The sequence below is a fragment of the Ursus americanus genome, chromosome 23 (assembly GCF_024610735.1).
Source record: "Ursus americanus isolate L20-20 chromosome 23, mUrsAme1.1.p, whole genome shotgun sequence".
NCBI classification, from domain to species: domain Eukaryota; kingdom Metazoa; phylum Chordata; class Mammalia; order Carnivora; family Ursidae; genus Ursus; species Ursus americanus.
Window position 1 is genome coordinate 23,173,051 of NC_142149.1, and position 24,819 is coordinate 23,197,869.

Below are 24,819 nucleotides of genomic sequence, written 5' to 3' on the forward strand. Positions count from 1 at the left end.
CTTCCTGCTCTAGGATCCTGCCATAGATAAAAATTGATAAGGAAGTCTGAGGCCATCATTTTTGTCCTTTCTCACTCCCTTCCCAGTACTACCTAGTCTTCCAGGGCTTTTTAAATTCTTCTGCCAGCTGTTCTCTTATTTACATATTTCTATACTTTTCATATTCCTAAACTATCCTGTAGTACCTTACAGAGACCTGTTACTGCCCCCACACACCCTGCCAGTTTCTGAAGCACTTAGCAATCAGCTAAGATCCCATCAAAAGAGCAAGGTAAAAGATACCCCCTACCCTACCCCCCCTCCAACATCTTAGGGGGAGGAGCAAGGCTGGGGGCAAGACACAAGTATGGGTTTTCCAACTCGAACTTTCCCTACATTTACTTCTAAGTGAGCAAAGAATTTGCTATATATATATCCAATCATTGTTTGCAAATACAGTTTTCTGTTCTAAGTAAACTCTTCAATTGTCCCTTGGCTGCTTTACCTCTGTCCTCTTTCTAAGAGAGAAAGGCTGTGTGGAAATTGCCGTCAACCGGAGTATGACTGCAGTCATATGAGAATTTTTATGAGAATCTGGTAAGATTTGCCCTTTGTCTTTGTAGCCCCATATAATCTCTTGTGTTCAACTCCAAAATGCTCTTCTCCTCTCAACGCATTACTATACCATAGTTCTGACACTAATTCTTTATTTCTCCTTTAGGTAATTAATTCTACCCCCATAGTTCCATTCCTTTCTGCTGTTCACATTCATGTTCTGCCCCCTGTGGATTTTGGTTAACATCTGTTAAACCCTGAACTATACAGGGCCATTGCCTGAATAGCATATTTCACACTTTGCAGAGCAAACTGCTACATTGTTACATATAATTCTCTATTCTCAGTCTATGTTTTTAGCCATAAGTGCTTTAGGACAGTGAGATATACAGTAACATCACATCACATTATTTAAGATATTATAAATACTATGACCAATTTACAAGAGTCAAAAAGCTTTAAACATGTAAGATTTTTATTTCTTATAGTTTCATTTTAAAGAAAACCTTAAATAGACTTGAAATACACTAAAAGTATGATCTGGGAAAATTAAAATTTTCATAAAATTAGTATGGTTCCTCACAATTTGAATTTCTCTAAGGTATCATGCTCACTGAGAATGGATACATTGACAATATGAAGAGAATGAAAAAACTGGAAAGTTTACAATTGATACTAAAAAGTTTTAGAGCAAAATAGTTCATAAAGCTATTTGTAAGCTTGATCTAAAACTCTCCCTGATTTTCTGAGAAAATAAAAATCCCCCATTTATAATAGGTTAAGAGTTAATATTCAGAATGATGTTTCTGACATTCTCAACCAGAGCACTAATAAGAAAGAATATATATACTTTAAAGACATCCCTTCAAACTGAACTCGGAAAAAAAAAATTCCCATTTTGAACCTTTTAAGAATATGTTCTAATCTTGTCCTTTTTTTTTTTTTAATTTTGTACACAGCTGTCTGTTGTAGTTTTTAGAATCATGCCAGATGCTGGGTTCATCAAGCAAAAGCAGGAAAACAATGGTTTGAAAGCAATTAGAAGCACCGAGGCTGCAGTGAGGCTCATATTAAAATGTGATAACACTGTTCTAGTGGGAATTTCAACACTGCTCCATTTCTGACATTTCTCGGCTTCCAGACAGACAGGCTGTGTGGAAGAGCACTGTGACCAAGGAGGTAACATACTGGAATTTATTTCTGGAGCAAATGAAAGATTAGCTGAGTTGGAGCCCTCCCAAGGTTTTTATTATGGACTCGGCCACCATTTTATTTGAATGTTAGTGGATCCTGTTGGCATCTGACAACGCTCAAGGAGTAAAAGCATATTATAGCTTGGGTTCTGTAAAATAATCTAGCACCAATCCACTCAGAAGGCAGATGCATCAGAGCCTCTCCTTGCTAAAAAGCAGGGCAGGGGGGCCCAGCGGGGTGAAGGTTAATTAAACACTTCACTAACTTTCCTTAGAAATGTCTAATGCCACTCCGTGTAGAAGCTTATTTAGAAGACGCAGAAGTAAACAATACCATTCACACTTTATTAGTGTAAAACCATAAATGGCCAAAAAGCACTCACCTTGGGGCTGAATGTCCCAGTAGTACCTGAAATACAAGGAAAAGAATGGAGATAAGTCAAACTTGTATTTCAGTCTCGGCCGGCATATGGTAGTGACAGCACCTAGTCCAAAAAGCTTGCTGAATAGTCAATAACCAGCCAAGCCACCCCACTTTGAGAAAAACCAAAGGATTGTCCGAAGATTTGAAAAATTCTCAGTGGCATCTAACTCACTGTAACTCCTTAGACAGTGTTGACCATGTTGCTGGAAAGGTCCTAAGATGTTACCTAGCCATGGTCCAGAGCTTCTCATCAGAAGCTCTGCAGGCTTGGAGTGGGACAATTCTTTGTTGTGACAACCTGTCCTGTGTATTACAGGACAATCAGCGTCACTGGTCCTTGGCACCTAATCCCAGTGGCACCCCCAGTTGTTATGACAACCAAAACACCACCCCCCCAAAACACATCCTCAAATACTTCTAGGCCTAAATTCTTAATTTTACAGGTGAGGCATGAACAACTGACTCAAGGTCACCCAGCATTTTAGTGTCTCTGCCAGGACTGGGGCTCTTGCAGTCCACCATATCATTCCATCTCCTCTTTTATTTTGGGATATTATTGGCAAAACCAACAACCCCTCAAGTCTTCAAACTAATGAAATGGTAGTGGCAGAAAGGATCATTTGTAAGTCACTTATTTGGAATCTAAATTTCATTTCCCCCATAGAAACAATGTTCTATATGGTGGCTATCCACAAAAGTCTATTATACTTTGTATTCCATTTCCTCCTGCCTTCACAGGAACCTTACATTATTCTATATCGATTTTCTCTTGTATATATCCAACCTCTTCCTCTCAACTTGGCCCTTTCCATCAGTATTTATACTCACATAAAAATAAAGCAAAGCTTCCCTCACCTTCTTCATATCCCTCCATCTGCTGTCTTCTTTTCCTTCACATCACAGTGAAATTTTCAAAGTGTGTTGTCTGTAGTTTCTGTTTTCTCCCACTCCCACCTCCCACTCACTCTTGCTTATGGTAACCACATGTTAATTCCTGCTATGGACATAATTCCATGCCACTAAATAGAATGAATATTTTTCTATCCTCATCTTGACCTCTCAGGAGTGTATATGTCCATTTGAACACTTTTTTTTTCCTTGGGAGAGAGCTCAGAGCTTTTGATCAAATTCTTAAAAGAATCCATAACACAAAATAAAAGATTAAGAAAAAGGCAATACATAGGTAATAATGAGGTGTGCCTTCCAGCACACACATGACTGAAATAAGATGAGATTACGTTAGAGACAAATATCATCCCAGTGAGTATCTAGGTTGTTTCTTTGTAAGACTAAAGTTCAGGAAATGGAGAAGTAGGAGATAAGTGGGAGTAGTTGCCATAATTCAGAGATGCATTTGTGGGAAATTATCAGAGATAAGGAAGAGAAGATGAATTATCAGAGATAAGGAAGAGTAGATAGAGAAGCCTCCTGGTTGACTTTTCTTATTCCTTTCTTTCCGCAGAAGAGTTCTGGGCTGGCAATCAGGTGAAGGGAAATGTAAGATACTTGGATGACAGGGCAGGGAAAGTTCAGGACAGGCTTGACATCTGCAGTGGGAAGGGGGAGCGGGGATAAGAGGAGGAAGGGGTGGGAAAGGTGAAGTTGCAGCAGCTGGGAAGAAGGGTGTCCATGTCAATAGGAAGGCGAATGTACATTGAGAGTGACTGTAACTTAAAACAAGTTGTATATATTAGTAGGACGGGTCAGTCCCCTCCACTGTAGCAGATGGTGCAGCTTTCCACTGCACCTGGCCACCGTGAAGAGTTTTTCCATCAAACTCTTTTCTATAAAACACAGCTAATCAAGCAAATCATCAAAGGGGGAGCAATTTTCCATGTTCTTGCTGTTTCTCATCTTCTCTGGAGGCACTGCTCTAGCCCTTGATTCCAATCATTACTCAACCTCCAATTCAATATAAATAGAAATTAGAATGTGAGCCTGTGCAAGTGTATGTGTGTGTGTGGGGGGGGGGGGGTGTGGGTGTACTTCTCCTTCCAAAATGTATGCAATGGCAACGGCAGGAACTTAGATAACTCATGTTGTTCTCATTTATTGACCCAGGGGAAAAAATGGAGCCATGCTTGTGGTAGTTAAAAGGCCAACTCTTGGTGAATTGTTAAAAAGGTAAAACCAGTTATTGATGGTCTCAGCCTCTTCTTTTGTCTTCTCTTCCCCACAATCCCCACGGCCTCACTGTGCACTCCAATGCACACACATAGTTTTGTTCCCCTTCTCTACCTACTGTAAAGTGACACTGCTTTCTCTTTTTAGTCAAGAAGATCTTATAAGTTCACATACACTAGGAGGATTGCTTCTGCCAATGGTAGCTGTATCATAAGAAGGGTGATCACAGAGAAAGAATTCACCTTAACAGTATTAAATAAAGTAGCAGGTCTACTGAGTTGATGTTAAAGAGCAGAATCTGCCTTAATCTTGATGATGCTGTAATTAAATATTTCTGTCGGTAAAACTCATACGTAGGACTTGATGTGGAATGACATGAAGTGGAATGTTAGTTCCCTTCACTTTCAGAAGGTATGAAACAATCCTGCTACCCTACCTTTTCCCCTTCATCTTGCTTTTAAGTCTTAACTGTGCAATGACCCTAAAGAAAGTTTGTTCACACACACACACACACACACACACACACACACACACACACACACAGAGGATACTTCTAAAAGGCAAGGCCAGAAGATGAGCAATCTCATCCCTCACTGAGGGCACCATGGACTATTCTCTGCTGGGCACAACACATTTGCAGTCTTGATCTTGTCTCCCTAAACATAACCTACAGATGGCCTTCATCACATTCTCTGGAAAGATGACCCCACACTAGAGAATTCTACACTGCTTAGGAGGCAGTTAGTCAAATCCCGCCCACATCTTCTAATTCTTATCCTTCACTCTGAAAACAATTATCCTTAGCCAGAGACTCCAACAAGTCTGAAACTAGACATTTTAAACCAAAATACAAACACCACGATAGATTTACACAGAAGAAAAGGCATACATGCACACACGCACGTGCACACACATACACACACACGCACAGAATTGTGTTTATCCTAAAGGCCTCTGAGAATTTCATATCAGGCCTGTGCAGATAGATAACAAACACTTCTTTAATCTTCCCTTTGAAGCTTCAGCTCCAATATGAAAAGGAAGCTATCACTCTGCGGCAATATCCATACTCAACATCATCAGGTCCATGCAAATGATATTTGGAGCTGGAAAAAGATGAGTACAGAACGAGCAGACAGAAATTGCTGCAACCATATTGATGATTATTGTTTTCACGTTCAGTCAAAATAAATCCATCTTTACTTGATCCTCCAAAAATGAAAATGGAAGAACAAAATTTCCGAACATTTTGTCGGCTCTGCAGAAGGGAGCCTAGGAAATTTAGAGTTACGTTACATGTGAGACAAAGTTGGCTATTTGTGTTTTTATATCTAGAGAGGTTTTCAGTGAACTTCCGTTTAGGGAAAGATAACAACAAATAAATGGGGTTCACCATAGTGGGGGGTTATCGAGGCTGCTATAGCAGCAGTAACAGCAAGGACACATAATAACAATGTGAAGATTTCTCGAATACATTGTCGGGCACTGTTCTAAACATCTCTCTTATAATAACTCATTCCTCCACACTGTAACCCTATTATCATGCCCATTTTGTAAATAAGGAAACCAAGGCATTGAGAGGTGAGATGACTTGCCCATGGTTGACACAGCTAGTAATAAGGCAGACAAGTTTCCAATCCTAGCAACTAGTTCCAGAGTGGGCACTCTCATAACAAATTAAGGAGGAAAGTCTTGAAAATATAATCTACCTTAAAAACACTCAGAAAAATTGATTTTTTTTTCTCTAAAAACTTTCTCCTTTTGTAACAGAATTCAGTCACTCAGTCAACAAATACTGTTGAATGTCTTCCATATGACAAGTCCTTTGCTCTGGTGCCTTGGATGAAACGGTGACTAAAATATATATAGTCTGTCTGCAGATACATTTCAATATCTTTCAAACTGCAAACAAACTGTTCTAGTTTGCCACTCAAGAATCACAGAACACTAGATTCCTGCTAAAAATGAAGCTATTAACTTTTAATCATTAGATGTGGGAGGGGGTTGAGGTGGGTATCAAACCCTTGACCATGGAACTAACCAGTGAACACAGTTATTGAGATTAAAGTACTCAGAGCATTCACCACTCAGCCAGCTAATTAGATCCTGGCGAAGTGTGTAAGACAAACAACTGTAACTATCCTCATGTTACTGGAAATATCTAGGAAGGAAAAAATAGTTCCATTTCCTGATTATAATTAAAATTAGCATATGCAGCACTTAACATATGCTAGGCATTGTGCTATGTATACGTTTTATATGTATTATTTTATTCAAACTTCATTACAACCCTATGAGGTCAGTACTATTATTGTTCCCATTTTACAGATTAGGAAACTGAAACTCAGGAAGGTCAACCAATTTGATCAAAACCACATAGCTATTAAACAGCAGAACCCAGATTTGTATCCAGCTTTCCTTGGTTCCAAAGCTCAAGCTCTGAAATCCCGTATTAACTGCTTTTCTATTGACTGCAATATAGAAAACAAATCTACTGCTCTCAGACGGCTTAGGATTAGAGAGTAGTTAGATCAGACATCTTTAACTTAGAGTCCACAGTTGAGCTTTAGAAGACTCCTGAACTCCTGAAATTGTGGGTGAAAAGCAATCCATGTTTTCTTTTCCCTTGAAGAAGAGTCCATAAACTTCATTAGATTCCCAAAAATGTCAATAACTTTTTCTCTCCAAAATGATAAGACCCTCTGGGTTAGATGAATAAGGTTGTAATGGCATTATAAAACTAGCTATCCAGAAAGGCCAACATCTGTAATGTCATAAATCTAGAACATCTAGATGAATTCTTTTTGCAACTGAAGTATTAAACACGTTATCTTACCTGTGACTTATGGAAATTTAAAACACATCATACATTCTCTGCCTCGTTAAACCACCTGTTAAACAAAATCAAATCTCTTCTTGATGACTTAAAGATGTAAATTTGAACTTTGGTTATTGTACCAAAACAGTGGTGCCTTCTAAATGGATAGGATGTCTGCACTCCTCGATGTCTAGAGAGGACTTCTATTTCCCTCTTGACCATCTCTGTTCTCTTGGTAATGACTATCTCCAAACAGACTGCAAAGAATGAAGTGTTATACTGATATTAGAAATGGAATTCAAATGGAAACCTGGTTGAGCAAGGCTTTCAACAGCAAGTTGGTAACACTAGGAAAAACCCCTTGCAATTGACCTTGATCAGTGAGCCACATGGTAGAGACTGATACATGCCCAAGGAAATGGCTTCTCTGGATAATGCTAATAGTCTGTACACTGTAGATATTTCCTATAACTTCTTTCCTTACTTTGGAAGATTCACTGGATTTCAAATTTTCTTTCTAGTAGCAATGCTCTATCTACTACTGGGTAAGTGGCAAAGGGTCATATGGCCAGTGACACCCAAGAACAGAAATGGGAAAAGAGCACCATCTGGTGGAAGTCCCTGGTGGAGGCATCAGAGGCTGGGACTTGGGGGTCGGGGCGCCAGCCTCAGAAGAAGTCAGGCAGGAATGAGAAGGCCTCTGGAGGGGAGCTGGTGCCCCCTCTAGCCCCAGTACCTTTAATCCATCAAAAGCACAGGACCTAGTATCTGCCTACAAGAAGCTTACAATCTAAACAATGAGATATTTATACATGAACAGACGTCAATTTAAGATAGTAAATAACAAGCAACGTTATCTAATGTTGACAGTATTGATTTTTTAGAAGTTTGTTCCCAGACAATAAAAAAGAAATAAAACAAATAAGACCTTACTCATCACTGAAGTTTGACCATAACACTTTCACTACATAAGTCCAGAACACTTTCACTACATAAATCCATAACACTTTCACTACATAAAATCCCTGCTATGCTCAATCCAACATCCACCCTGGGTGTCAACAGTAAGAAATCTGGGTGCTTTTCTCAATTAGTCAATGGTTACGGTCTTTCATCACAACACTGAAAACCTGCATTCAAATATTCCTTCCCCTGTGTTCTAGCATCAAGACTGCAAATTGTGGTTGTATGTCTATGTAACCCCATACTCCCTGCATGTACTAGACAACCAATTGTAACTCAATGAACTATTAAAGAAAAATGCCAGCCAGGTATGTTGTGACAAAATAAAAGACCCTAAATATCAAGTCAGAGTTTCATTTTTTTTCTTTCTGTAGATAAAGGGGAGCAACTGAAGGGTGGGTTGGTTGGTTGGTTGGTTGGTTGGTTGGTTGGTTGGTTGGTTGGTTTGCTTGTTTTAAGGATAGGAATGATGTTCACTGTGATCAAACCAGCAGAAATATGCAGCCTGGATGGGAGGGAGAAAACCTGAGAAGCAGTTTACTGGAGACCAAGAAGAGAGACAAGAGATTTGATAGCACACGTGGACGTGGGTTGGGAACAGAGCGTCAAGAGGAAAATCAGAGTTATCTTTCAGTTACAAACTTGTGTATGGGAGAGAGCAAGGCAGCACTCACATACAAAGAACTCCAGCTGATTACCATATTTTAAAATGTAGTATCTTTGGCTCTTGTCCTGTCACTTTTGTCTCTGCTGATGCTTGGAACCTAATTTTGTTTTATTTTTTGCTTGCTTCAGGTTAATAGCTACTCTTGGACCACCAAGACTCCTAGTTATCTGATTAGTGAATAACTGATGTTTGCATGACACTGTGACTGTGGACTCCTAACTCATTGAATTTTACAGCTGGAAGGTCACTGAAGGTCATTTAATCCAGTCCCTCACTTTCCAGATGAGAAAATGAACTATGGAGAGGTTATGTGATCGCATCATAGAAGTTTAGAAGTCCACATTATGAAGCTACCGCAGTTTATCTTACCCAGGCAGGTTCAAAAACATGATAGTCACTTGAAAATTCCTTTGGTCTACACTCAGAGAAAATATTCTTCAATAATGAAGGTAAAATAAAGACATTTTCCTATAAAGAAAAGCTGACGGAATTATTTGTGGACAAACCGATATTAAAAGAAAAACTAAAGAGAGCTGTTCGGACAGCAGGGAGAGGATCCCAGATGGAAACACACTGAAAGCCGGAAGAAATAAAGAGCTCACAGGGTAAAAATGTTAATGGAAGTGAATACTGACTACACTTAACAATAATCGTAATGTTTGTAGGTGTTAAACACTTATATGGAATCAAATTGAAAATGTGGGAGGAGGTTAAATGCAGTTAAAATATTCTAAGGTTCTAGAAAAAAAAAATTCCTTTGGTATTTCCCTTGTTGTGAACATGGTCCCATCATTGACCTGAGAACAAATGTTACACAAAAGATATTTAGGCTGGACTAGTTCTCCGAGCTCATTTAGGCAGAGTGGGTTTCTCAACATTAACATGCCGACATACCGTCTATACCTCAACTTATGAAGACCACATTCGTTTTCTCAAACGTAAATAAATCTCCACTATTTGCCAGATACTCTGTGAGGGACAGAGAGCATGGAAAGCCCCAACTGGGGGCTGGTTCGGCTGGAATAGTCAAACTGTGCTGAAGTGATGGGATTGGCACAAAACACACACCAGGTAAAAGCTGGGGCCAGAAGAAGCCGGGTCTGGGTAATGCCAGAAGCTGTCTCACTGCTTGCAGATAAGGGTTGCTGAGGGAGGATCTGAGATCAGATAAAGGAAGATGCCTGGCAGGGGAGGGGAGGGTCACAGAGAGGCCAGGCCCAGGATGCAGAGGGGCCAGGCCCATCAGAGCAGGTGGCAGAGGCCCAAAGCAGACATGTTTGAGGAAGGGATAGGGCAAGATTCTGAGTGGTTCCAACCTGAAAGCCTCTGTTTCATCTTGTGAAGTAGGTGATAATGTCATGCAAGAGCAATACGATAAATCTGCTAAGGATTGGGGAGGCGGGGGAAAGAGGAACATTAGAAAGGTTGCTGCTTGGGTCATGCAAAGTCACTCCCGGGTGTCACTAAGGGTTCAGCTAAGGTGGGAGACTAAGCCTTACAGTAGAGGCACGTCTACTGTGTCATTTATCTTCAGGACTGAGGAGCTGCCCAAATATAAGAGCAGAGACGTGGGCCATTGAACTGATCTGAGGTTAGGATTCTTCTAGGCTTGGGAGATGAAAGGACAGAAGAGTAAGAGAACACTGGAGGGCATGTCCGGGCACTCAGACTGGGGAGGAGAAAAACCAATGGCCCAAGACTTGACTCTACTGTCCGTACATGTTAGAGACTTTTAACAATCAATTAAAATATGCAAAAACAGGAGATAGCGTCATTCTGCTCTTCTCTTCCAGGACAATCCTCTGTCCCACCAGTCCCAAACTTCCCCTAGCTCATGCTCCCTGTTTCAATGGCTGACATCTTCATCCACCCAACCGAGACTTAGGGACTGCCCTTTCATCTCTTTCTCTATTACTGTGTACCTCCCATCAGTCACCAAGACCTGGACATTCTACTTCCTTGATATCTTTTAAATCTACCTCTTCTCCATCACTACAGGCACTGAATTCATTCGAGCCTTCAAAATGCCTGACCCAGATTGATGTCACCACGTCCTAAGACGTCTACCTGCCACCTGCTCCTCTCTGACCCATTCTACTCAGTGCTGATGGAGAAGGAAGGGCAGTGGTGAGCAAACAGGTCTGGGTTGGACTCCTAGCTCTTCCACCTTCGACCTGGCCGACTTCGGCTGCAGCCTCAGTCTCCTCAACTTTTTTTAATTGAAACATAGTTCACACACCATGTTACATTAGTTTCAGGTATACAACATAGTGATTCCACAAGTCTATACGTTATGCTGTGCTCACTAGGACTGTAGCTGCCACCTGTCACCATACAATGCTACTACAATATCGTTGACTCTATTCCCTGTCCTGTACCTTTTATTCCTGACTTATTCCTTCCATAGATGGGAGTCTCTATCTCCTGTTTCCCTTCCCCCATTTTGCCCATCCCTCCACCCTCTCCCTTGGTTCCACCTCTAAAATAGAAATAATAATTATACCTGCCTCATATGTTTTTTGGGAGGATTAACTGAGATAATGCACACGAAGAACTGAGCACTAGGCCTGGCACCTGGAAGGCCTTCAGTAAATGTCAGCTGTTATGTCATTAGCACCATCGTTATTCTGATGACCTAAAGTGCAAACCCAGCCTTGTAATTGCCCTGCTTAAAACCTTGCAGTGGCTTACTCCAGCCCCAGCCTTCAAGTCCTCCCCTGCTCTGTTCACACTGCTGCTCTCACATGTCTCTGCTCTCTCTGCCAGCACACTTTCCCCATCGTGTCCCCTTTTTCTCCCAGTGAACCTCTGGTGGCCCTTTGAGGCTCAGCTCTGTCACCTGTGTAAGGTGCTCCCATGGCACCTCTATACACACCTCTCAGCAGCACCTGTAACACTGCACCACAACCCTCTGTCTGTCTAAATCACTGGGCTCTCAAGGGGCAATGGCACAGAGCTTGTGCTCAATAAAGTCTTGCTAAAAAAGTGAGTGGACATGAGAAACAGAGGGGCTGTCTGATTGCAACACGAGTGGAGCGCAGAGTGCATCTCAGAGAGGGGTCAGAGACGAGGCTGGAGATGCAGGCAGCAGGCAAGGCCCTCCGAGTAATGCCATGGGGTGTGGACTTTATCCCAAAGAAGGTGGGGAAAGGGACTTCCATGTTCCACTACATTACTCACACAAAGACAAAAGAGAAAAACAGAAAGAGAATTAAAGGAGGAGAAGAAAAGGAAGAGAAAGGTAAAAAATAAGAAAACCTTGTTAAATTAAAACCTTCATCCAAATGAAGAATCCCCCTCCCCCCTCAAAGACCGGTTTCAAAGAATAACCACGATATGACTGGCAAAAGTATACTTCAAAAGACACGACTGAATACACATTGTAGTGGCAAGAATCCAATATATAAATACAATCAATTTGTTTCTTCATTAAAAGCTTTCATGAAGAAAATGATTTAATACAAGTGCTAAAGCTACTGACACAGATTAATTTAAAAATAACAACAGAATCCTAATTAAAGACATAATAATATTTTACTCATTCCTACTGCTCCAAAACTGAATAAATATATAAAAATAAAATTGAGAATGCAGGCTTCTACTGGTAACCACTCTAAGAGCTACAATGAATTACCGATATTTTTTTAAAATGTCATATCTTTATGTATATGGTTTCTTCCAGTTAGGAATTGGGATGCACACAGAAATTCAGAGATCGTTCTTAAATTGTTTCAGTTTTGCCCTCGAGTTTTTTCCTAACTGTGCAAGATTCTATACTAAAATATCATTCTTGGCCTTTTATTTCTTTGTATAGTCTATAGCAGTCATATTAAACCCTTACAAGAGATACCCAATTATCCCAATCATAAAGAATGGAACTACTTTGATCTAAAGCCTAATGACTATGTGATCACTTCTATGGCTGTATCAATACAGGTCAAGTGTCACCAGCAGTTCAACTACAATCAGCCATTCAATCCCAAGACTTACCTGTCCCATCGTGGGGCCAGGACTTTGGTTCTGTCCCACTTCAAGGGATTCTCCAGCATCGAGAAATGTTTCCCCATGTTGCCAGGCCACCGGAAAGCACAAAAGGTAGCAGGCAAACATCAGGCCCAACAGCAGGGAAGGACCAAGGCCATTTGCTGCTGACCATATCTCCATCCCTCACCCTATAAGCCAGTTGGGTTGAAATGTTGTCAGTTAAGTTGCTGGTCCTAAGCCTTGCCAGTAAAATTCTCCTGTCAGTTATCCCCAATCGTACTGGGGGACCCTCCTTACCACCCAACTAACAGCCTCAACTCATACTTTCCAGTCAAATCCTTCCATCCTTCCCCTTCACCATTCAAATTCATTTGAAAACCTTGTGTCTTACCTTAAAAAAAAGAATAAAGTCTTCTGATAAAGATTTTTACATATACTTGCCTGATTATAAGAATCTCCTGGAGCCCTTATTGAAACACAAATTCCCAGAGATGATTCCAGACCTAATAAATTAGCATCTCCAGGGTAGAGACCTAATAATCTGTATTTATTTATTTATTTTTTATTTGACAGAGAGACAGCCAGCGAGCGAGGGAACACAAGCAAGGGGAGTGGGAGAGGAAGAAGCAGGCTCTCAGCAGAGGAGCCTGACGTGGGGCTCGATCCCAGAACTCCGGGATCATGCCCTGAGCTGAGGGCAGATGCTTAACGACTGAGCCACCCAGGTGCCCCTAAAAATCTGTATTTTTAACAAGATCCTCAGGTAATCCATATGATCAGGCAAGTTTGGAAAACAATATAAAGGAAATGGGTATTTTGCCAACAGTTGTCTGTTAAGAAAATTCTAGACAGGTAGCCCCCGGTTCAAGCACAAGTTCAAGTACGGTTCAAGTTGCTTGAACCTTGGGATGCACTTTCCTAATGAAACAAAGTAAAAGATAGTGTTAAGATTTCTGGGCCAGCTTCAAAAACTTTTTAAATCTTGTTAACAGATCTGAAGTATAGTAAATACAATCTTTTGTTTACAAGCCAATCATATTTCAAAAGTTGAAGCATAAAGTTGGCCATTTGGAAGGTATTTTTCATAAAGTTCTGAGAGTGGTTAGTTACCTGGCTATCCACAAAAGCTTATTATGCCCACAACAAGCCAACGTCAGCTATAGAATAACAGATATAAACATGAAGTTGGTGTCCTCAAAGTAAAAGATAATGAGAGGGACAAATGACATGTTCCTTCTCTGGGCATAGGCAAACTTTGACATTCTTACCCTCTCTGCCTTTGCAACCATCTCCCACTTCCCAGTGGCCAAGGATTGCCCAGGTGCCAAGGATTCACGTGTTATCCACAGCTCCCTACTAAAGCATCAGCTTACAAACCCCTGTCCTGTGTTTTCCTCTCCCAAATTACCTATCCCCCCCTCCAAAATTCAGCCAAAACTCTCATTTCCATAATTGGGTTCCATCCTATCTTTTTCAGCTTATCTCTCCCATTATTCCCTTATACATAATAAACTGAATCACCCTTTGGTTCCCAAATATGGCTAAACTTTATCTTCTCTGTGTCTTTGTACCTGCTATTTTTGGTGCAATGTATCTCACCAAAAACTCATCCCTTTCAACCCACAGCTAAGCCATGATGCCATCTTACAGCCCTGAAGGCTTATCATAACCCACCAGCCAGAAGTGACTTCTTTCTCTGGGATTTCACAACACAACCTATGTGTACCTCTTCTAAAGCTTTAGCCACAATATATCTTGAGATATAGTTATATGTGCATGCTTTTTTTATCTTTCCCATTGGGTTGTAATTTCTTGGGAATATTTTGGGGGGTACCTAATTATGTAACATGGATTATATTAGGCACTTTTATATGCATAACAACAATCCTATAAGGTGGATGTATTGTGTAATTATTTGGTTTATCCTGCTCAAAAATAAGTTACAGGAGGACTGGAACCTGTGTCATATTCACCACGAAAATGCTTCGCACATAGCATTTGCTCAATAAACATTTGTCCAATGAATTAAGTGACATTATTCACTTTTTATGAAGAAATTGAGCCTCAAAAGAGTGCTGGCATAATAGTCATACTGCCTGGGTTCAAATCCAAATTCCAGAACCTAACATTTGTGTAACCTTGAGCACATTGGTTACTTCTCTGAACCGCAGTTTTCTCATCTGATAAATGGGGATCATTTGGTATCCATCTCACATGCATGGATTAAATGAGACAATGTGTGTGTGTAAAGCCCTTGACAATGGGCCTGGCATATAGTACGTGTGTGGTGAATGTTGGCTCTATCATTCTTTAATTGGAGAAGTGAGAGTCTCTGAAGCCCTCATTCTTCCCATGGAAAAGGATCCTCCGATGCTTTGATCACCTTCAGTGACCGAGCACGGTTCATTGCCCATAATAGAGGTTCCACAAGTCACTGGCCACCAAATTTCCTCTGCACAGTCATCTTAACCAAAAGTTAGAAGAAAACCATTAAACACAGCTAATGTGTACACTCAAAAGTCTCTCAACCCTCCAGGTGAATTTACATTTTAAAAGAAGGTGATGAGCCTAAATACATTTCTAAATGGTGAAAAGGTATGCAACAAATGGGAACCGGACATTTCAGACCTTCTAGAGGCGGTATCTGTGAACAGTGGTCTCCATGCAGGCTCTGGTCATGAGTCTGGCCACTCACTGGCCCGATAACTTCTTGAAAAACTGGGATATGCAATATGTGACATTATCTTGATTGCCTGGCATCGTGCCCAACAAAGAGGAAACAAATAGCCACTACGTGTTTGTGAAGTAAATTAACTTCTTCCGGTTTGTAATCCTCACCCTGCTCTTAGGTGATTCCATTTCTCTTTATGACCAATATAAAAATCAATCATGGTGACTGATGTTTTGAGAAGGAGGAAGTGAATGGTTTACTCAAGCACCATCACTTTGGGAAACGAGACCCACAAACACAGAGACGTTTTACTAGATAGTCGCACAGAATGTAGATAACCCTTTTCTAATGAAGGATTCATCCTGTGTCAGTTCAGTGCAGCTCAAAGGGATTCTATCTAAGAAATGAAAGTTGTTCTCAGTCAGTGATACCTCATCTAATGAAGACCTTGAGAATGAACTTCCTTTATTTAAAAAAAAAACATATTTTAGCAAAATCATCATTAATCACTCAGAGGACTGCTGTATTTCATATGACTCAAAAATAATTTTACTTTCATGTGCATTTATGGGTGTGTGTGTGTGTTTGGCACAGAGTAAAACACCTCCACATACAGCTGCTTATTTGTGCAGGAGTGACCCAAGGCTTCACTACACAATTAAAGCCTAATTTCCTCTTTCTACATCTCCTTCCTCCTCAGTTCCAACTCCTTTCCCACCTGGAAACCAAATACTCTTTGGCTATTAAAGCTCTGTCCCTTTTAAAACAGGAAACGCTCTGATCTCAATGACTTAGGATTAAATACATACTCAGTACAGAGTTGGAAAATACAAATAAACAAAAAGGAGAAATAAAAAATCACTCAAACTCCACTTGCCAGAGATTACCATCATTAACACCTTGGTAGGGGCAGGCGCCTGGCTGGCCCAACTGGAAGAGCATGTGGCTCTTGATCTGGGGGTCATGAGTTCAAGACCCACGTTGAGTGTAGAGATTACTTAAATACATTAATTTAAAAACACACACACACACACACAACCATTTGGGTGGGGTTTTTTTCCAGACATTTTTCTCTGAGGTTTTACATAGATATTTAACTTACTTTTTCACTTATAGTATATCTTACAGTTCCACATCAATAAATCTACAGCATGCATGATTGATTGATTGTTAAGTTTGCCTTTTCAACAGAATGGAGGAGCAGAATAAACTGAAACAGGGAGAAACTTGAGACAGAGAACCAGAAAGGAGAATTTTGCAATGCTCCAAGCAAGACTTTATGGAGGCTGAAGTTTAGCCAGTGACAAAGGGAAAGAAGACAGATTTAGGATAAAGAATCAATAGGCTTGTTGATGGCTTGGGGAGTAAAGACAGAGGATTCTGCCTCGGGGGCCTCGGCCTAGAGAAAGCAGAATTAGGCATTAGGGGTGAGCAGAATATAAAATAATAAGTTCAGTTCTAGACACTCAGTCAGGATTTTTCTGACTACAGGTAACGGAACACCCAAGTGACGTGGGCTTAAATAAATAGAAGTTTATTTCTCCTTCAAAACAGAAAGTCTGGAGACAGGTGATTCCAGGGTTGATGCAGGGGCCCAACACTGGCATGAAGGACCTAGGCTCTTGCAGTATTTCTGCTCTAACACCTTAGAACAGAGTCATATCTTAAGGTGGCTACTGCATTCAATGTACTGCCGTCTCCCGAGCGTAAGACTGTCCTGTGAGAGGCTATCAGAAGTCTGCCATGGCTTTCATCATGACTCATCCCTAGGCTGGTAGGGTTCTGTTGTCAAGGAAGAATGGAGGTTGCCTGCTGGGTAGGCATCCAGCAGGGTCTGCCGCAGCTTTGTGAACTTGGAGATCTCTAAGACACCCAAAAGGGGCCATCCCGGACGCTGTGTGAAGCCTTGCCCAGAGAGCTGCCGCTGAGCTGGAGAGCCGGAGAGGAAGTTGTGGAGCTGTGGACACGGGTGCAACTGCCCAAGAAGAATGGGGTGAGGACAGAGGCAAGCCTGAGGGCAACGTAAAGGGCACAGGGCAGAAAAATGAGCTCAAGAACCGGCTTGGGGGGAAAAAAAGAGTGTATAAATGCAAGGAAGAAGGAAAACCAAGAGAGACTATTATTGTGGGAAAGAACAGAAGGAAAGTTGCTTTTTTTTTTTTTTTTAACTTTTTGAGGAAAAGGAAGCTATCAACAGTGTCAGATGCTGCGGAGAGACTAAGTGAACAGTGTCCCCTGGATGTGGCAATTAGAGAGTTACTGGTACTTTGGCAAGAGTAACTTTATAGGAGTAGAGGCTAGATCATAGAGGAAGGAGGAGTGACCAGAGAAGGAGAAACTAGGCTTCTGTCTGTAAAAAAAATCTACGGAATAGTAGCTGGAAAGGGAATCACTGTGTAGGATGCAATGTTTTTCTTAGTATTAGGAGAGATTTGGGCCGCCTGAGTGGCTCAGTTGGTTAAGCGACTGACTCTTGATTTTGGTTCAGGTCATGATCTCACGGTCGTGGGATTGAGCCCCACATTGGGCTCCATGCTCACTGTGGAGTCTGCTTGTCCCTCTCCCTCCTCTCCTCCCCCACTCATGCTCTCTCTCTCAAATAAATAGAATCTAAATATATATATATATATATTATATATATATATATATATATATATATAATATATATATATATATTAGGAGAGATTTGAGCATGAAGGAGAGTTGTAATGGGGGGGGGAGTTAAATTTAAGAAAGAGAGAGTCCTAGGGGGTAGTGATAACAAAGGAGGGAAGATGATAACTGTGAGTCACTGCTTCAGTCCTCAAATAGCATGAGGAGGGGTGTGCTCTCAAAAGATGATGGGGGGGGTGGTTCCTGGGTGGTTCAGTCAGTTAAGCATCTGCCTTCAGCTCAGGTCGTGATCTCAGGGAGCCCAGTGGGAAGCCTGCTTCTCCCTCTCCCTGTGTTCCCCAGCTCATGCTCTCTCTCTCTCTCTCTCTCTCTCACTCTATCTCAAATAAATAAATAAAAATCTTAAAAAAAAAAAAAAGGTGACAGGGGCGGAGAATTGTAAAGCCATGTAGACACATCTCAAAAGGGGAGAGGTTGGGACAAGATTGAATGGGAAAAGTCATTTTCCCAAAAGAAATGGCAGCAAGGAGCTTGAAGAATGCCAAAGGCACTTCCAGAAAGTAAGCAAATTCTATTTAAGATGACTGCAAGCAAAACAGTGCCCTGCAGAAGAGCTGTGTTTTTTACTAAGGCAGGGATGGAGCAAAGTGGTTCAGGATGCAGTGGAATTTGATGATAACAAGACATGGACCCTAGGAACAGGGGAAAGGGCTAGAGGAGAAATCATCAGAAGAGACAAGAAATGGCAGAGACAAGGACATGCCAAACCGAGTAGGAAGGAGGATGACCAGAAGCAGAGGGCTGCTGACAGCTTAGAGATGGCGGGAATGATTGGCATCTGTGCTCCCGTGGAATGCCAGGGTAGGGTCAGCGCTCTGGTCACCTTTTCTCACAGAATGTTAGAGAGATGTTATCATAGTAGATACATGAAGAGAAGGGCACCATGTCTGCAAATGTCTTGTACCCCCTAACACTCAGTAAAAAAAAAGCATCCTATCTTTGGAGAATAACACGTGGGGCTGGCCACTAAATAGTAAATGTCCTAATAAAGAGTGTCTCTTGTTTTAAGTTTTAGCCTAGGACCTAAAAACACAGTTTTTGGTTATAACAGTCCCCCCGCCCCCATTCATTCAACTCACATTATGGAGCTTATACCACATGCCAGCATCATGCTAGACCTTTTTTTTTTTTTTTAATTAATATAAGATCACCCATGCCTTTAAAGAGTTAATAATCTCTGGAAATATGTATTCTGAGTTCTGAGAAACTGAATTTGAAATGAAATGAAAAGTCTGCTTCTCAAATGTGAATATGCATACAAATAACCTTAGGATCGTATTGAAATGGAGATTCTGATTCAGTGGAACCAGAGATTTTACATTTCTAACAAGTTTCCAGCTGATGCTGATGTTGCTGGTCCATGGGCCACGCTTGGATCATCAAGGAGCTAAAGACTCTAGCAAAAAGATTCCTTGTTTTACCTTTTCTATTTTGCACTGACCTAAAAAGTCCTGAAAATCTGTCCTGTTTTCCTTGCTAATGCTCCTATCCATTCATTTTTCTAATAAAAAGGTAGGGAGGGGGTAGAAAACCTCACAAAGGGCTTTTTCTCCCAAGCAGCTATTAGCTACACACACTGCTTTCGTGAACATGTCAAACATCTATCTCATGTGATTAAATACTTCTGTGGAACCTCTAATATTTCAAACAGGGCACCTAGATATTCAGTAAAAGAATAAGAGACTGGGAACAGCAATTAATTCTAGTTATGCCATATGGCAGTATAGAACACTGGCTGGAACCTGAAAACTCAATTTCACAAGAGCCTTACTTATTCTGAATTTTAATCATTGTAGAATCAGCAAACATATGCCTACCAACCTGCTCCATTTACACAAAATTCTAAAGAATAATCACACTGCACACTCAAAAATGATTGGTTTTTCCCACATGGACTTAAAATTTCTCTCCTATCGGGATCTCAAAGTAGCTGCTGACAGCTCCAGTTTAATCTTTCTGTTAAATAAAATCTTCAAACAGTTCTCCTTTTAATGAATAGAACCGCTGGCTTTCCATTTCATCATCAGCTTACAATTTTGCACAAGTATAATTATTTCTAGTTCTGGATTCCCCAGTCCTGGGGTTGGTTCAGGTGCTGGCTGCCCATCCCTGTGGACTCTCTCCATCATGCCTGTCACTGCTGAAACACCCATTCCACCATACACTCTCCATTTCACCTCTCTCCAGAATGGAGACATTATCATTTTCAACACATACTCCATCCCCTGTCCTCTTAGAGCTAAGATACTTTCATCTCCTGTACATCTAATAATTTCAAGATAAGGACAGAAAAATCAGTTCTTGTTCTGTGAACTTTTGTCTCCAGTGCTTGAGAGACTATCCTAATATCCCCTGAACATGTTTTAGTGATAACATTTACTGCACTAGGGCCAAAATGATTTTCTGCCACTTTCAATTCTAGTTCAATAAAAGAATAAGAGCTTTGTTTCTAACCTCTGTCATTTTTAATACCATAAAGTGATTTTAAAAATGTAAAATTGAGTTCCATTTCCTACTGGACTACCAATCTCATATTAGCTTTCCTTTTATCAAATTTATGAGAAAAGTCAGAAATTGCCTTTCCTTAAAAAAAATCAAAATTTCAGGATCTCCTGGGCAGAATGTTTGAATTGAATTTCAGCACTCCATAATTGCTGGCCTAGAAGTTTTAAAGAAGTATAAAAGTTAGCTACTTATATCAGGAATAAAAAACTGAAGGACTATCCTTTAGTTCACTTAAAGTAACAAAAATAATAAGGTTATTCCTAGAAAATCACTGTCCCTAAAAACCCCAGATATGTTTATTACATTTCCAAATTGAGGAAGTCTATGGTTTTCTGAAACCACAGTGAATGAAAACCATGGTTTCTGAAATGCAACGTCAAACAAAAAATATTTTTTGCAACATTATGAAAATTTTCTAATGTGCATAAAAATTGAAAGAACTCCATATGTACCTACAGCCTAGCCTCTGTGATTCACATTTGGTTATATTTGCTTTGTCACATATCCATCCATCCATCCTTCCATCCATCCATCCATCCATCCGCCCATCCATCCATCTTTTTTTGATGCATTTCAAAATTAATTAGTATACATTAGACATTAGTATACACCATAACCATTTTAGTATGCATACGTAATTGACTAAACTTCAGTATTTGTTACAGGTCTTTTAAACCAATCATCTTTTGAAAGATGCCAATTCCTTTTTTGTAATGGCTTAGTTAAGTGAACTAAGCCACCAATTAGAAATTCTAAATCCTAATCTTTTATTAATTCTATTACTTTGAGTAATTTCCTATATCCCAGTTCTCTCACCAATGAAGGCACAAGGACACTTGATAGACATGGTAAAATGTGTCAGTTACCAAACTGCAAAACGGACCTTTTGGGTTATGGCAGAATTCACAAATGAGAGAGACACTCACTAATGTAACTTAGTGAAATAGCTAACTGGAGATTATGTGGACATAGAGTTTTCTGTAAATTATAATGAGAACCTCAACAAGGCTCACAAACTCAAGAGGGAGCTTGAGTGTGAGCATTAAATAATAATGCATCTTATATAAGCCACATTGAATCTACAGTACAACAATCTGAAGCCTGACTTTTGAAGACCAGGTCACTCCAGGAATAAATTTGGCAACAAGGTACTAACATCAAATTGGAGTTTTCTTCGCTTTGCACACCCGTGGTATTACTGATTTGTAAACTACCTAATAATTGACTACAGTACGAACTGCCACAGGGAGAGCTGCCCGTCCTTTACGAGCTGTTTGTTCCCCTACACTGATCTTCCTTTCTTTCTTTTTTTTTTCTCTTTCAGAGGATTGGCCCTGGAAGGGGCATCCTTTGAAGCCTGAAGAATCAAAGCTTTTGCAATGCACTGCTGAGAGTTTTGAAAGAAATATGAAGAAACTACATTGGACCTGGGGCGATAGGCTGAGATCTTCCCAAACAGGTCAGCAGTTGGTCTGTAAAATATTCCCATTGCCAAGGAGGCGGTGACATCTTGTGTAAATCAAAAACTAAAACCCTAAGATATCTCATTTCCATTTTAAATGCATGGGGGTTAAATATGGATATCTAGCACTTGAGAAGTTCCTGTGGGATTGATTTTTTCCCCTGTTTTCTCTGAGCCCTTTGCTGAGCGTGATAAGTAAGACCGCATTTCATTATCAACCCTGCTAGCACTGCACTTCAGGGAGACTAGATGAGGCTACACAGTGGGGGAGAAGATCCGGCTTCCAAAGAAGAAATGATTCACATGGTGCGATTATAAAAACCTACTTTAGCCCAACTCATTTTCAACGGAATCATGAAATAAAATAAAATCCCAAGGAAATGAAATTTCCTGCATCATTTTCCAAATTAAAAAAATATCATAGCAACACCATAAAAGAAATCAAATAGAGGTGTCAAACTTTGGTTGGTAATGTTTTTATTTTTGCAACATTTAGAAAAAAAAAAATTCCAAACATGTTGGGGAGGCAACTTCAAAAGAAAACCTAAGATCATCGTTAGGAGAATCTTCAATTGAATCAGTCAGCATTATAGAAATAACATTAGAACAAAGAGTCTGGCTCCTGACAGCTGACCCAGTGCTCTTAGATTTCTCTCCCCTTTGCTCTAGTTTCATGAAGAGGATACAGGGTGGGTCTATATCCGAAATAAGAGAAAACAAGAAAATTAGAGAAAACCACAATCAGGAAGGCTCCACACCACAAGGTCCCTGGAAATCCACAAATAGATGAATACTGGAAGGCATTTTTTTTTTCCCAGTGGCTTTCTATAAGCCGAGGAAATAGTGCAATGCTGGAATAAAAGACTAGCTCCAGATAAAATGAAACTTAAAATCAAGGCCAAAGCAATAGTGGTAAAATGAAGACAGTGATTTCATATAAATGATCTTTTCACACAAGGCAAGAATTAAGAACCTCATTTATAGACAAATAGACAAGCTTCCTGCATTAAAAAATTGACACAGGATTTTCTGAGACCTTTCAGGACAAATCCATATTGAGTAGATAACAGGAACGTGCACAAGCGATAACAATGGCTGTAATTCTAACAGGAGTAAAGCAAATTTCAGTGACCTAACCACATGGCTAAAGAGTGAGCTCAGCTTCCTATTCTAGTGGGTTAGTCCAACCTGAACGGTGCCTGCCTCCTAGGTCACATTTCAAAATTCCTTTCACTCTTGATAGACCATATTATCCTGTTCAAAGAGATCAGTACTTGGAATTTTTAATAAAATGTATTCATCCATGCTTTTTTAAATGCCTTTTTAAAAACCCTAGTTACCACTTAGCATGAAAAAATACTAAAATATTATTATATATCAGAGTTACTTACATAAAATATTTTATAGGATGCCCAAAGGGAGAAGCTTCTGCCCACTAATATCAGCACAATAACCCAGTGTAAAAGAAAAAAAAATGGATCAATTTAATCTTAGATCTGGTACCAAAGCCAAGATAGCCTTACAAGTGATAATCATCATCATAACATTAAAAGGCAAGTTATACATTTCAAGCCTGGTTGGGAGGAGCAGAAGACTTGCTAGGAAACAACACATGATAAGATGATCTTCCTTTCCAGGTTAAGCCAAGAGACCAGAAGTGGATAATATCGTATCGGTCTCACCTGCAGAGCATTTCAGACTCAAAGAACACTAAATATAACCCCTCACTGCCCGATATGTATATACCCCAAAATCTTTTAACACAGTTGTGAAATCTCGGCATAGATTCACTGAATAATAGAACACTCATACAGGAATTTGGCATATAACTGATCATTTGATATCCCTAAATTTGTTGTGGGTTGTTTTCTTTCTTGGTTTAAGGATGGAAAGCTGGGATAGGACTGAGAAAGGAAGAAATGAATTACTTTTTGAAGATTTTATTTATTTGTCAGAGAGAGAGAGAAAGAGAGAGAGAGAGAACACAAGCAGGGGGAATGGCAGGCAGAGGGAGAAGCAGGCTCCCCACTGAGCAAGGATCCTGACATGGGACTCGATCCCAGGACCCTGAGATCATGACCTGAGCCGAAGGCAGATGCTTAACCGACTGAGCCACCCAGGTGTTCCAAGAAATGAATTATTAACCTTCAAGATGTGGTCAAATTATTGCTATGACTTTTGAGCCTTTTCAGAGCTATTGAAACATAGATGGATTGTACAAGTATCGCCTCCTCTTTCCTTTTCTGAGTTGGCACTGAAACTGCAGTGTAGGTAGCAAAATGAAATATCAGAAAGACGTTATGAGCAAATAACAAAACTCACAAGTAACACAAATGTATTAATTAACAGCCCATTATATCTTAGTTCTTTTCAAGCATGCTTCATTTGAATGCGTTTTCTTTTGGGGTATTTAAGTTCAATAACCAGCACTTATGAAAAGTCAAACCCTCTATGTAATTAATGGTAATTATATTTACAGTATATTATTTTGAAACTCTTTTTTTTTTTTTTAGATTTTATTATTTATTTGACAGAGAGAGACAGCCAGCGAGAGAGGGAACACAAGCAGGGGGAGTGGGAGAGGAAGAAGTAGGCTTCTAGCGGAGAAGCCTGATGTGGGGCTCGATCCCAGAACGCCGGGATCAGGCCCTGAGCCGACAGCAGACCCTTAACGACTGCGCCACCCAGGCGCCCCATATTTTGAAACTCTTACTTTCATGAGTTGTATCAGACTAAGTTTTCGTCTCTCTTCCTATAAAACAAAGATATTTGATAATATTATTTTTTTAAAAGATTTATTT

At 40.2% G+C, this 24,819-nt stretch overlaps 1 protein-coding gene across 1 annotated transcript in view; it reads right to left on the reverse strand.

The window, feature by feature from the left end:
- SKAP1 (src kinase associated phosphoprotein 1) overlaps positions 1 to 24,819 on the reverse strand; it is a 274,782-nt gene that overhangs the window by 216,466 nt on the left and 33,497 nt on the right. The window contains exon 3 of the mRNA XM_045813770.2: positions 2,111 to 2,136. Coding sequence (XP_045669726.1) covers positions 2,111 to 2,136 — 26 coding nt within the window. The remainder of the gene's footprint in view (positions 1 to 2,110; positions 2,137 to 24,819) is intronic.